Source organism: Lynx canadensis, chromosome B2 (assembly GCF_007474595.2).
Source record: "Lynx canadensis isolate LIC74 chromosome B2, mLynCan4.pri.v2, whole genome shotgun sequence".
Classification (NCBI taxonomy): Eukaryota; Metazoa; Chordata; class Mammalia; order Carnivora; family Felidae; genus Lynx; species Lynx canadensis.
Window position 1 is genome coordinate 147,226,257 of NC_044307.1, and position 14,854 is coordinate 147,241,110.

Consider the following 14,854-nt stretch of genomic DNA (forward strand, 5'->3'; position numbering starts at 1 on the left):
CCATGGGCTGTCCCTCCTGTCCTATCCCAGAAAAGAGTTAAATTATAGACAGTTCACTGTTATCCGGGAGCAGGGAAGCTGACATCCTCGTGGCTGAAACTGAATCCTAGTTCAATAATTGTTGAAATGTATCAATAGCTTGTTAAATCCACAAGACCTAACATATATCCTCTCACTTTATCCTTGTACCTATCGTTACAGGTAAGTATGACACCTGTTCCAATCAGGGATTCAGTAACAGGCTGAAGGTCCCATGGAGCTGGGATGCAAAGCCATTTGTGTTCAACAAACCTGTGTGCATTTCATCGTCTGCTGGCCTCAACCCCATGGGGATTCTGCTGTTTTATTTCTCGCTGCCTTTGTCTACTTACCCCCTCTTAAAATCCTGATTCAGAGGCAAGTCAGTTGTGTAGACTAAACTGAAGAATCTCAAATGATAAAAATGTAACTCAGGCAAATAAACATTTCTTTATTCAAAAATACCAAAAATCGGCATATTTCACCTATCAGCATTTCCAACAAGCTTTTGTTTCACTTCTCATGCAACCCCGATTTTGCTGCTATACCAGATTAAATGGCCACATTTTCATTTTTCCCCCCAGAATTTAGATACCTTTTTTTTAACTGTGTGTCCAAAACTCCGATTGGACGTTAGCAAAGCCTTGAACCTTTGTAAAAATTTTGTTAGGTAAACTCTAGTATTTTCAGATTGGGTTCTGCAACAACACGCTTAGTGGCAAAGTGGATGTCTCTTGCCACATTTACCTCAGCAGCGTAGAGGCTGATAAAAGTTGATAGTCAGAGCTTTGGACAATATTGCAAGGTTATTTTGAACTGAGACAGCCATAAAAGGCTAGAAAGTTTTAACTCTGTCACTTCTACGGCAGTGAAGGCTGTTCAGCCCAGCAGATCGGTCTGATTTGTTCATTTAATATATCATTTTTGCATTAATCGAGCACAATTGATGAGAAAGATTCCCACTCTGTAAAATTTCCAGCTAATGGTTTGGAAATCTACTTGAATTTTGCACCCAATAATTCATTTTAGAATTTTCAAAGAGTAGATAGTTTAGGCAAGCTGAGATAAATCCCAGACAAATGGGGAAACATCCGATCGACGTGTGTTTTCATTGTAAGCACCATTAGTGAGTTTATCTAATTAATTATTTTCTGCAATAGAACAGAGGCCTTTTACTAAAAGGTCTTCCACTTTGCAGACCCATGCCCTTTATAAAGCCTTTCATCTAAAACGATTTAACCAAACTTTGTTATGATGGCGATCACCAGTGTGGCCCTACAAAGGCTTGAGATGTGAGTTCGTTACATAGATGAAAGTTCTAACAAAGGTAATTTGGAAAATAAAGCTCCCCATAATTTACTGCATTTGCTGATAACATTTGTTAGAAATCTGAAAGTTCTCTTTTCATTTTTGTGCCTCAATTACAAAAAAAAAAAAATTAGAGCTGAAAATGGGTTGTATCATTAAAGTTTCTTGCTGATGGAAAACCGTAATAACAGCTGTCATTTAGGTGCATTTATAAAGATTTTCAGTAAAATTACTTCCAATAGGTTTGCCCCACTCCTGAAAGCAGCAATCAACATTTCTTTTCCAATTAAAATCATGTATTTGGTCATCTCTGGAGCCGGTCGAAAATTACCATATGGACATATAAGAAATAGTATTAAACAAAATTTAGATATTAAATGAAAATGCCATAGGAAGGCAGCATTGTCTTCATCTTGAAACAAATGTTGCTAATAAAGTGAATGGGGTAATCTGATTTTTTATTTTGAAGAAAAGTTCTTTCAAATTTAAGGGTGATCCAAGTAAACCTCACTTTAAATTCAAGAAGACTTTGGAAAAGAGATGAACCTATCTGACTATACAGAGCCCCCATGCACTTAACCACATTTGATCAAACTTGTCCAAATTCACAGAAATGCTATTTCCATGGATAGGAACTTACAAGCATGTAAGTAATAAATAAAGAATAAGCATTAGGCAAATAGCACTACATTTAACATATAGTTTATTTAGAACTGAATTTGCTTATATTGTATCTGGCTTCAGTAAACCCACAAAGTAGTAATTTGTTCACTCATTCATTCCTTTTACAAATGTTCAATTTGCATTTGAGGCCAAATGAATGAAATTTATACTACAGTAGTATGATCCTGCCCTTCAAGAGGTGACAAAATGTAGGAAAACTAAGTGAACATAAAACACTTCCCAAGGGTTCCAGAGCAACATGTAAATAAGGAAGGTGGATGGATTGCTGGCTATCACACTAGGAATTCAAAAGAAGGAAAGACGACTCTGGAGGCAACTTCCCCGAGGAAGTAAGTCCAAAACTAGCCTTGAAGAAACGTACCAGGAGATAGAGGGGAGCATAGTGCTATGGGGAATTTCAAAGACATGAATGAAACTGTGCACGCAGGGGTCAGGAAGAAATCCAGACTGAGTGGAGCGGGAAGTCTTGGTGAGAAAGAGCAAAGTATGAGGAAGAGCAGAGCACAGAGGTCCCAGATGATTGGGAACTTGACTTTGAGTCATCATACAATGTGGAGATGTTGGTTGTGATGGGGAGAGAATGCGATTAGGAAAGTTAACCTGCAGGGTAAAGGAGGAAGAGGAGGACATGAAAATGGAAAGGCAGAATAGACTACTAGCTCCAACCCAGAGGGGCCTGGCTATTGGCAACAGACCTGCCAGGCACTACACAGAGCAAACTGAAGAAAGCAAAAGGGCGGAATCAAAGATGAAACTCATCTGAGCCCAGACTCGGGGCTTGCGAGACTCATGAAGTCAGCGCTCACCTCTGGGGGGCCATCAGAGGGCTTCCACGCAGGATTAGAGCCCACCGGGGACTATGCAAGAATCCTATGAAACAGTGTCCTGCAGGAACACTAGGAACCCTTGATCCTCATGGGAATGGGAACCTCAGACTTCGATCCATAACATCCTCAACATCTGTGGCTTTGAGTTGTTTTTTTTTGTTTGTAAGGATCTAGAAAGATCTAGAAGATTCCTACTTTTTACCTTCTCGCCCTCTTCCTACTATCCTGCCGCTTACCGGTTTTCCTAGCACCTTTGGTCTGACGAGAGCAGGTGTCCCTCCACAGACAACAATGACACTCTGGACAGTGGCTCTCAGGCAGCTTTTCTGTCTTGTGCACATTAAAGCCCCACCGTTTCCTATCTTAGTACCTATCTTTGTTAAGCTAAAAGAAATCTGAAGAGGAGCTTTGCTTTTATGAAAAAAGGACAAAATGAAAAAAAATAGCATTCAGCGCACACCCTCAGCAGCCAGAGGGGCGCCACCAGGCTCTTTCCCCGGGAGCTACACTCAGCATCAAGCCGCCCACCAGAGCTTTGAACTGTGTCTGTGAGCATCTGTGCTTTACCTCGGTGTATTTCCAGCATCCGTTAGCAAGATATATCCTAAGGTACCAGAAGAGCCTAAGAGAGATTATTTTTGGGGTCTGGGAACACTCAAAAATTCTCCCATATACATTAAAGGTAAATAGTTCTTCGCTTTCCACCATTTTGGCTTACAAAAGGTTTCTTAGAAATGCTTTCTTTTCAGATAGTGAGGGAAACCAGGAAATCGTAAATGCTCCTAAAGACGGGGGTGTGGAATGTGAAATTAATCCTAGAATTTCTCCCTATTCCTCATGTATTCTGTGGCACAGAAAAAAAAGTCCTTGAAATCAGTCATCCCTGATTTTCGTCTTTCTGCACATCTCAGTAAAGGATGTCATTATTTCAAGCACTTGTGATGAAGTAAAGATAGCATAATAGTCCATATCATAAAAAGGAAGCTTAGACGAGCAGTTTGCTGCCTTGTGAAACACGAACTGATTGGTTATACAAGTCAAATACCTCCCCCCACAGATATTTATTCCCCTAGACCCTCTCTCCCATGGCATTCCTCCTTTACGGACTTGAGCTTCTCCTACAGTTAGAAAGGCAGAGTTTCTGCTACCTTGAACACCGCCTATGTTGACATGGGATGCTTACACCTCTCTTTCTGGATCTTCCTATCATCCTTCTTGCTGCCCTTGGGCAGACACCTGCCATAATTTCTCTTTTTCAGTATCACTTACTTTTTGTGTTATTCTGTTGACTTACTTCACCTTCCTAAGCAGAGTTTGCTCCTCTGTGGAGGGGAGTCAGTAAGTAGCTAGCTCATAGGGCTATTCTTTGTTTTAAGTGACATTATGTTAGTGTTACAGTCATTCTTATTATTCCATAGTGAGATAGACCAGTGAGGAATCAATTTAGGACAGGGCTGGACTTGGAATTCTCCTTTTTAGAAGCAGTCTGGTCATTGAATCAAGTTGGCCAACAAGAAAAGAGATACTTTCACTTCAAAAGCTTGAAGCCAATTTAATTCAAAGGCCACTGAATCTGTTGTTATAATTCTGTATGGGGATAAATTGGTCGACCCACCCGTTATTTTCAGTATAACTTCCAGGTTAAAGTAGTCATTAATCAAAGATAAACCTAACCGGCCTTTTTGTACTCTTGACCAAATCACTATCCGTCGACTATATTTAAAAAATCAACCCAAACATTTGGTCTTTATTGTAAGAAGTCAAAATCTGTATCAACTTATTGAAATAGCAGGATGGAATAACTTTTTGCAGTGTGTCAACAAATAATTTGAGTTTTTGACAGTGTTTTCCTCCTTCACTAGAATTATATAGCCATTGGTCCTTTCGGGTTTTCTTAGAACTTGATTTGAAAGCTGGATTTGATGCTTATGAAATTTGTGACTTACTTTGGAGAATTATGCATTTGCTTTAGGACCATCTTTTCAGTTGAAATACAGTACATCTCTTGAAGAACCATCATTTCCAAAAGCGTGTTCCAAAGTTGTATTGTGATCTTACAAAATGTAATGATAGGATGGTAGGAACCAGAGATCACTCAAAGTTCAATCCCTTCATTGTACGGGGAAGGTAACTGAGATTCAGAGATTTCAGAAGGCATCTAGTAAATTATTGAACATTGAAGCTCCTAAGTTGTTGGAAAACTATAATGCAAGTCATTTGCCTTGATATCCAGCGTTATTTTTACTATACCAGTACATTCTAATGTCATTTAGGGAAATAAATCTAATTGGCAGTTGGGAAATGGAAATTGTTTAGAAATTTTCATTGTCTCTCTGAAGGAAAATTTTAAAATTTAATTGACAATAGGGCCAAGATCCATGATATCTTCAATTTCACAAGTGATCGGTGCCCCCATTCAGAGGATGAAAACCCTTTCTAGAGCTTTTGAAACTGTGATGGCTTGGTAGCCTCTTGCTTTAGTCACCCAGCTCCTGTGTCAAAAAGAGAGGAAGAGAGAGAGACTTCCAGCTGGGAATCGAGGTCTTGCTTCAAAGCTTTTATCTTCAGAGGAAAGAAATCTTGTGAATTTCATTAATGTCAACAAGATCTGAGAAGATTTGAAGTGTTTAAGCCCTTGGGCATCTCCAGCATGCCAAATGCTGTGGTTGTTATAAGTTATTGGTTGCAAAAGCATTGCAACTTTGATTCACACCCCCCATGAAGGAAGAGACTTTGGAAATAGCCATTGTACAGTCATACTTAAGGGTATATTGAAAACCATCACTTTCCAAGAAGGTATGAAGTCAGCCAAAGAAACGGCGGCTTAAGCTTGGGTTAAACATGAAACACCCGGAATTCCGAATGGGGTGGCATATGTTATGGTTAGGAAACAAAAGACTAGTCTTCTCAAAGTACCATAGCAAAGCTAAGAAGGAAAACAAAAGAAGCATTGGTGTAGAATTCTAAAAGCAGATAACCTCAAAGCATCTCCCCAAAAGGGTCCTTCTCTTAGAATACAAAACGGAATTGAGTTATAGGGTTTTTCTTCCCCCTTCACTTTCTTCTCCATTCTTTCATCTCAAAAATGATCAGACTGGAATTCACAATGGTTTCCACTGTACTTTTCCAAACTTTATGGGAGAAAGCCCTTTTATTCCAAAATAGGCAACTGTTTCTATTAAGTAAATTGAGTCCAAGCTAACCCCAAATAAATGGATATTTCTGGCAAAACAAATATTGACAATTTAAACTAGGTCTTGAAATTGAAATGTTCTTAAAAAACAAAATATATCTTAAAAAGAAAAACTCAAGCACAACACCTTCTAAACCTTTTCATAAATATTATGAGATACCTTTTAATGACATATCTTTTTTTAATGAGAGTTGTCTTTTTAATAAATCTCTTTTGGAAACTGTTAGTTTTATTCTACTAAAGCTGACATCTGCCTAAATATCAGTAAGTGTGCCCAAGGAATTACTGTTTGGGTCATCACAATCTCCTAATTGCTAAATCTACTAAACCCAAGGGAAAAATTTGTTCAGAATCATCCAACAGAAAATCTGTGATGGTTCAGTATCATCAAGAGACACGTTACAATAATATTTGCAGTACATTCTACCTGCGCATACCTGCCAAGACCTGAACCCAGGTCCCGGAGGCTCACTTTCTCCATGATGATGACGTCGCTGAAACCCAGTCTGAAGCAATGCGGCTTTTGAGCTATGACTGAAGCTGTCACAGGCTACAGGTCCCGACAGGTAAAGCTCCCTACAGTAGGTCTTTAGAGCTCGGGAAATATTTTAGTTCAGCATTCGAGAAGCCAATAAATGCCTTTTCTGATCCAGGAAGAAATGATTTGGCTTCTCCTTTTCGCATTTTTTTTTTTTTAATCTCACTGTCGCTTCAGGGAGATCGTCCAGCCCCGATGGGCAAACACCGAGGGACCAGAGTTCTTGCTGCCCACTCGGCTCGCCAGCCATTCCACCTGGGTACATGCTGTGACAAACGTGCTCTCCGCGAGTCGCTCTCCATCAACGGACGCTCTCAGACTGAGAACAGCTTCGGGCCGGACTTGGCCTGGATTCACGTTCAAATACCGTGTCTGCAGAGTGCCTATGCTTGACGACACGTTAGACCCCACACACGAATGGCCAGAGAAGGGCGTAGCCAAACCATGATGCGTCAGTAGCAATTTATTTCAAAGCCCTGGTTTTACGGCTGTCGTTTAGCCTTAGGTGCGCTGAGAGCATCGGTCTGCCTGGCTCACTGTCTGGCGTGGCCAACGGCTGCAGCGGATGTTGTGCCGTCAGGTTAATCAGCCTTTTGTCTGAGAAATGTGCTGATTCCCCCAGTTATTTAAAGAGCTGTTGTACACCGAAGGGGTAACGTGAACCGCCGTTGCTGGTGAGCGTGGGGAGTTAACGTCGTAAGTTCGGAGTCTGGACATCATTTGAATCCTGCCTCACCCTTTCCCGATCCACTCAGGTGGTTTCGCACTGAGTTTCCCAAGCCAGTGCTTCCTTTAAGGGCGTTTGGTTCCTTGGCTTCGAAAAGCACCCACGTGGTGGGCAGTTTCAGGATGACAGGTGGATGGAGGCACCCCTCCCATGGGATCCCGCTCCTCCCTCGGGGGGCGAGGCTGCCGCTCGGGCCAGGAGATGCCCCCAAAGTCACAGAAACGTTTCTCTTGAAATGGTGCCTGCTAATTTTCTTAGGTCGTGACCAGAAAGTGCACGTTGATTTCATAAATTATTTCGTCTGTTAGAATCACGTTAGTACTGCTTCAGGTATGTGGAATAAGCATTGTTTTATATTTCTCATGCTTCAAATAGTGCTTTCACTTCCAAATAACTCCTTTGCGTATTACAGTTCGTGTAAGAGTAGCTACACATTTAAGACTATTTACCAAAAAAAAACGTTAGAGTCAGAAAAATCCAAAATTGAATTTCACTGTGCTTGGCCCTCCCTGTGGCCATCTGTACGTCCTTTTACCACTCTCCATGTGTCTAAGATAAGAAGTCTGGGGCGCCTGACAGATAAGGGTTCTCTCAGGACACGGGTTCCACTGACCACCCACGCAGTAAGGGACACGCCTGTGGCTTAGAGGCTTGTGAGGTCAAGGAGCATGAGCCTGAACTTCCTTCCATGGTGGGTGCATGTGATCAAGGCATTCGACAAGAGGGGGATCAGTTAGATGACCCCAGCTGGAGGATAAGCTCTCCCAACGACAAGAGCCCCTTTTTCCTGTATTGGAAGCGGAGATGTGTCTCACATCATCTCCCTTTGAGGCGGCCCTTGGTGACCGGGTGTTACGGTAGTGACCTCACGGACACAAGCTGAGCTCCTCACCAGGAGGATGCTGTCGTCCAGATGCAAGGCTGGGATATACACATCCCACTCCTGACCAATACGGCACCTGGAAAGAGCAAGCACCCAGGGAAGGACAGTTTAAAGAGGGCTGTATAGAAAAAAGGTGTGCGTGTGATGACACATATTGCCTACGTCATCAGCATTTGCGGCATTCAGAATCGTAAATGCACTTACAATAGTCCCTAACCGGGCACAACTTTCAAGCCCTACCTGCATGCCTCCTGCATGAAAGCATCCCCAAGAAGAGAAACAATACCCTCGTTCGACTCTGCTTGCATAGTATCCCTCTAGAAAAGTGGTGTGGCTGAAACCACCACTTATAGTCCTATTTGTTTGGTTATAAATAAAACATCTCTCTTCCCTCACCAAAGTATCTTTCCAGCTGCTGGACATAAAACAGATTCCAAGCTTCCTAAATTGAAATGTCATCCTCCTAATCAGAATTGACGATTGTAAATAACCATCTGGTTTTGTGTGTGTGTGTGTGTGTGTGTGTGTGTGTGTGTGTGTGTGTGTTTTGAGTGCCCTAGTCTCACAAAAGTACTTTCTGGCGGCATCATGTGTATTTAAAGTGGTGAGCTCCAGGTCAGATTCTCAAAGAAAGTGGCAATACAGCTGTTTTGAAAAGGAGACCACATTGCTCGCCTGCTTCTCAGCATGGTTTGACACTAACCCATGCCCTGTCATCCTTGCAGCATGCAAAATAAGGGAATGTGTTCCTTCTGGGGCTTTTTCCTGCCCCAGTGATATACATTCTGTAACCACTAAACATGCCCAGTCCAAGTCACTTTCTGAGTAAGCAACTTCCATTGTGTTCTGTTCCCTTTATCATTTGGGCTTCTACACTGCTGAGAAACAAAAAAGCTACATAGTTTTACTTACTCCTACAGTTAAATATTTTTTAAAAAAGCAAGAATAGGTTATTATTGAAATGAAGTGTGGTTGTCAACTGTAGCCTTCTGGAAGTCAGTGGGAAAAACAGGGTGTGTTAAGCTTTCCTTTGTGTGCAGACTTTCCAAACCCCCCTCTGCCTCCAGCGGGAAAATATGTCTGTCCCGTGATCTATTCAGTTCTTGACCTTTGGACTAATATGCCAACAAAAGGCACCATTTATTAGTGATTAATTTACGTATTTCTGCCATACGAAACTGGATCAAGGCTGTCACTGCTCAGCGCCATCACCAGTTATCGTTGCCCTGTGCCCTCCAGGGGTTTGTGCTGTGGGCTCGTCTGTTCTGTGCAAGTGTGGGCCACGCCACCTTCTCCCTAAGTGCACCTCTTCCAGGACAGGGAGTGCCTTTCAGGAAGAGGCACACACATTCTCCCCCATTCCGGATGGAATCCTGGGAAGCTGAAGTTGTTCCTGAAAGATGCATTCTCTGATATCGATCTCCCTTGTTACCCGTTGTCTGTCTCTGTCCTTCCCCTCCTGCCCCTTCTTCTGACTCCCTTGTCCTGTCTTCTTTTGGAGTTTGTTCCTTAAGATCTATTCTTCACACCTGTAACAAGTATCAACGACCTCCCCGTTCCCCCGCCCCCCACAACACACAAACACATGCACAAGCTTCCTTCTTCTCTTTTAATTCAACCGAAAGATCTTCTCCTCTTGGAAAGTTCCCCCAAGTGGATTGATAACCACGCTGTCCTCTCTAGTGGGCAAGCCTGACTGCAACTCTCTCTTCTTCCTTCACCATGTAAATCTAAAGAAAAAAAAAAAAAAGACCATTTAGTTTAAGTGTGCGTTTGTCTACATTTTTGTTTCTAAAAAGTTTATCTTTCGGGCGCCTGGGTGGCTCAGTCTGTTGAGCGTCCAGCTTCGGCTCAGGTCATGATCTCACGGTCCGTGGGTTCGAACCCCACGTCGGGCTCTGTACTGACAGCTTGGAGCCTGCTTCAGATTCTGTGTCTCCCTCTCTCTCTGCCCCTCCCCCGCTCATGATCTGTGTCTCTCTCTGTCAAAAATAAATAAACATTAAAAAAAAATTTTTAAGTTTATCTTTCGCTTAGAAGAAATAGGGTAAAAATAGTTTTTCAAACATCTAATCTCTTATTTGTTCCACAATAACTCTTTGCTATTTGGTTATTTTGGATGATCAACTACCCTGTGCCTCAAACTTTAGCTTAAATCGAGCTTACTGTGTGATCATAGAAATGCTTCCATCATGAGCAAGAAAACCCCACATAATTATAATGGCTTGGTGTTGTAAGGTCATTTGCTAAGAAAAGTTGATATACACTATAGCTGTGTGACCGTAATCTCTCTCTCTCTCTCTGAAAATTACTAATATTTCTGCCTGCCTTCACCCTCACTAAAAGAAACTCATCAGGAGAGCAATTCATTTTCCCTATGCTATCGAAGACAGTGATATTTCTGTAATAAGTTTCTGGAAAAATCAAGCAAAAGAACTGCTTATCTCTGCGACGTGGGATTGTGACTGTCACTTTTAATACTGACCTGAACCACTACTCAGTCTTTTCTTAAATGTCCAGAGATCTGGGGAAGAAGTTTGAAATACCATTTTCCCCTCTATGATTTTCACGTTCGAGCAAGATCAACATTTTGGAGCCATACTTGAAATGCGGATAGAATAAGGACTTTCATCTGGTGTAGTGCACATTTTCAGGTTGCAGCTCCCCGCCCCCTGCCCCATGTGGCCACCGCCTGAGCTCACAGCCCGTTCGCTGCCCCTCACTTCAGCAGAGGTGAAACGGGGTCATGTCAGCAACTGGGCAGAGCCATGGTACCACCGTGCTTACTGGGAGAGCAAATGTGGTTGAGGCCCTTGGAAATCTGTGAGCAGAGTACAAACCGAATGCGTGTCAAGACGGCTGTTAGGGGGCTGCTGGGTGGCTCAGCTGGTTGAGCGTCCGACTCTTGATTTTGGCTCAGGCCACGATCTCACGGTTCATGGGTTCAAGTCCCGCATCGGGCTCTTTGCTGACAGTGGGGATCCTGCTTGGGATTCTCTCTCCTCTCTCTCTGCCCCACCCCACTTTCTCTCTCTCTCTCTCTCTCTGTCTAAAATAAGTAAACTTAAAAAAGAAAAGATGCTCCTGGGGAGAACCTCATGGAGTTTCTATACTCTGCCTTGAAGCCAAGGGTCTCCATTTTAGTCAGACTCCCGCACATCTGGGTCATTCCTGCAGCCAGGTTGCACACGATCACATACTTCTCCTCCAAATGCTTGAGATGGGGTTTGCAGACCCAGGTTCCCGAGGCTGCCGAAGGCCAGTGCTGGTACTTCCTTCCCTCGCCGAGCCAGAGAGGCAGCTGCGGGGGTCACTTCAAGCCTTGGCCTTGGCCGTGTCCTCCAGGCACCAGGTCCTCCGCCTGGACAGTGACACGCAGTCCCTGGGAAACGGTAACTAATAGCCGTTGTACAAATGTTGGGCAAAAATCAAGAGCAGACGGTGCTCAACAGCAGCAAAGACAAGGGTCGAGCTAAGCCTGTCCTGCCAGAGCACATCCGCTTAACCCACAGCGGGCCAGCCCCTCACCTGACCACAGACAGTTCACTCTAGTTTTTGTTTTCAATGTTTTTAATTTTTGAGACAGACAGAGACAGAGTGTGAATGGGGCAGTGGCAGAGAGAGAGAGAGGGAGACACAGAATCCGAAGCAGGCTCCAGGCTCCGAGCTGTCAGCGCAGACCCCAACGCGGGGCTTGAACCCACAAACGGCGAGATCGTGACCGGAGCCGCAGTGGGATGCTTAACCGACTGAGCCGCCCAGGCACCCCCAGACTGTTCCCTTGAAATATGCCATGTTGTGGCCTTGAAGAACTCACTGTCCGAGAGAACACTCTGGAAGAGTCAGCTTTGAGATTTGTGATCTGTAGTGTAATGGTGATTACACCACTTTTGTTGATTCTGTTACTCCTTTAGTTTCAATGGCTTTTCATCAGCTGCGATCTAGGACCTCGTATTTTTATAGATTTGTCACTCACTACCCCTAAAACTCTACAAGATCACATTTAAAAAAAATGTTAAATGCTTGCATCTCCTAACAAGCATGCAGAGAAAATGCCTAGAGCGACGTGTAGGGTTTTTGGGGGGGAAACTGCAGAATAACGGGCCTCTTTGTGTGTTTGCATGAACTAGTTAACTCGGGAGACGGCATCGACTACAGCCAGCAGAAGAGGGAGAACATCGGTGACCTGATCCAGGAGACGCTGGAGGTCCTGGAGCGCTACGGAGGAGAAGACGCCTTCATCAACATCAAGTACATGGTCCCCACCTACGAGTCGTGCTTGCTGAACTAGAGGCAGGAACAGCTGGGATGGGGGAGGGCTTGCCTTAGTGCCCAGATCATCTGTCTCTGCTGCTTTTAGCATCTCATTACTTGTGACTTCTACAGCTTTCTTTTCTACAGCTGCTAAAATAGTGGCTCATGGGTCGTTGGACCATTAGCCCCATTGAGAGCAAAGTTTTCCAATACATAAATAGTGCCTGTTTCTTAGATTACAATAGCGTACTGTGCTTATTTGTTCTAAGAGAAGAATTGCTTCTTTATACAACTCGGACAGAAGCAGGAGTCCGAGTCAAACCTTCAGTTGTATAGACAATAAAACTATAATTTTCATGCGCAGTTCAGCGATAGCTGTTATGTGTCTGCTTGCCCTGAGGCTGATGTCAGAGGTTGTAAGGGGAGGACTGATGCCGCCCGCCTAATAGGTGTTTGTCGTGGCCGAGCAGCACCTCTCCGGCAGCTGTGCGGAACAATGTTCTCCGACATTCAATAAAACCATCGAGTCTGTTTCAATTGTGCAAGGACAGTCTTGCGGGCCCGTTATGAACCTCAGCGACAAACGTAGTTAACGCTTCGAGCCCCGTGGTCGTCTGGGCTTTGCGGGGCTTTCCGGTGTATGCTGGGGTGGGGCTGGGGGTGCGGCTGGGGTGGGGGTGGGGAGGGCGGCGGGCAGGGTGACGCATGAAAGGCAGCGGCAAACGTGGTCAAACAACGCTTCTGTGAATCCTTGTCCCCCCTACGCGATGACACATCTCAGGACCTGGTGGTTCACTGACAAGATGTCACCCAGCCGCTTGTCCGGGGCTTTGGTCATTTCTGAAGATGACCTGTACGCATCTGAATGATTCCTTGGCAATTTCTCCTTTCCTCCACCTCCTCTCGCCAGGTGGATGTGTTCTCATAGCACCGCTCTGATCGCAGCGTTTAGGAATTTCATTGAACCACCCCCCACCACCCCGCAAAAAAAAAAAAAAAAACAAAACAAAACAAAAAACAAAGAACATGTACTTTTTCACTCAACTGAGAGAGAAAAAAAGTGCCCGAAGAGAAACCCAACTGTAGGGCACTCAGCCCTGACAATGGCTTTTCAGGCACGCAGGCCCTGAGCTCGGGGCGTTTGAAACCCAGCCCAGAAAAGTTCTTAAAGACGGAGCCCTGACTTTGCACACCTGAGCAACGCTGCAGCACCCAGACACGCATGGCCTGAAGTTTCTCATTCTGCACCAAAGTGAAGAGACAGAACGTGTTCCCCTGTGCACCGAGCGCTGGCCCTGAGACTGTTGTCACTAATGATTTAAGACGCAAGTTTCCAAAGGCAAGCACCAAATTTGAAAACGGGTTCCTTATTCATCTTCCCCGATGACTGGCTCAGCACACCGAATCCAGCCTCTAACTAGCCACCACCTAGTTGCCATAAGCACTTTTTAGGATAAACGGAGAGGCATGACTGTGTCGAGCAAATGGGCTTTCACCTGTCATATTTGGAAAAGACATGGCTAGAGACGTTGACAAGTTGAGGCAGGCCTTTCTTCAAACTGTAGCGTTCAGTTGCACCCATGAGCTCTTGTCCTGGCATCAGTGATATATCTGAAGGGACACCAAAATCAGAAAGATGGCTGATTGGTGCCTTTGAAAGTTCCTACCAGAATCCCCTGCATTATTTCGTTACAAGACAGAATCGAGGCTGGCCTCTCATAGAAACAGGCCTGGCCTCTTGGTCTGGGTCGTGTTCATGAAAACTACCTGGCGTGGGGAGCAAGAAGAACCCCCCGCATTGTCCCAGGAACCCCAGCTTGGAACTTGGCTTGGAACTGAAACAGCAGGGTTCGTTTTCCAGCTGTCACTGACTAGTTATGCTGCCTTGGGCAAGTTATTTAACCTCCCTGAGCCTCAGATTTCCTCAGCTGTAAAGTAGCGATTACTCCTACCTGGAGGAATGTCGTAAGGACCGGAGGTGGCCAGTGTGAAGGGCTCGTATAGTTTCTCATACCTTTGGCCTTTATTTCAAAGAGAAACATCATGTGAGTAATGACTGGTTTTTCCCCCAGCAAAGTAGTATGTATTTGGAAAATCTCCAGACAATACAGTATTTCCTCCAAGGCGATGATGAGTTCTTTGTTATTAGGAGATAATTTTGCAGAAAACCAAAACAATTACATAAATAGCACCATGTTTGCCGGAGAATTCTTTTTAATACATCATTTTTTGCGTTTTTTTTTTTTAATTTTTCTTTTAACGTTTATTCATTTTTGGAGAGACTGAGCATGAGCAGGGGAGGGGCAGATAGCGAGAGGGAGTCACAGAATCCGAAGCAGGCTCCAAGCTCTGAGCTGTCAGCACAGAGCCCGACATGGGGCTCGAACTCACAAACCCATGAGATCATGACCTGAGCCGAAGT

General features: G+C 44.1%; 1 protein-coding gene across 1 annotated transcript in view; it reads left to right on the forward strand.

Annotated features, from left to right (window-relative positions):
• The window catches only part of PACRG (parkin coregulated), a 503,647-nt gene extending 490,976 nt beyond the window's left edge, over positions 1-12,671 (forward strand). Inside the window, exon 5 of the mRNA XM_030316749.1 lies at positions 12,309-12,671. Within this exon, the coding sequence (XP_030172609.1) occupies positions 12,309-12,469 (161 nt within the window). The 3' untranslated portion in view covers positions 12,470-12,671. The remainder of the gene's footprint in view (positions 1-12,308) is intronic.
• The last annotated feature ends 2,183 nt before the right edge of the window (positions 12,672-14,854 follow it).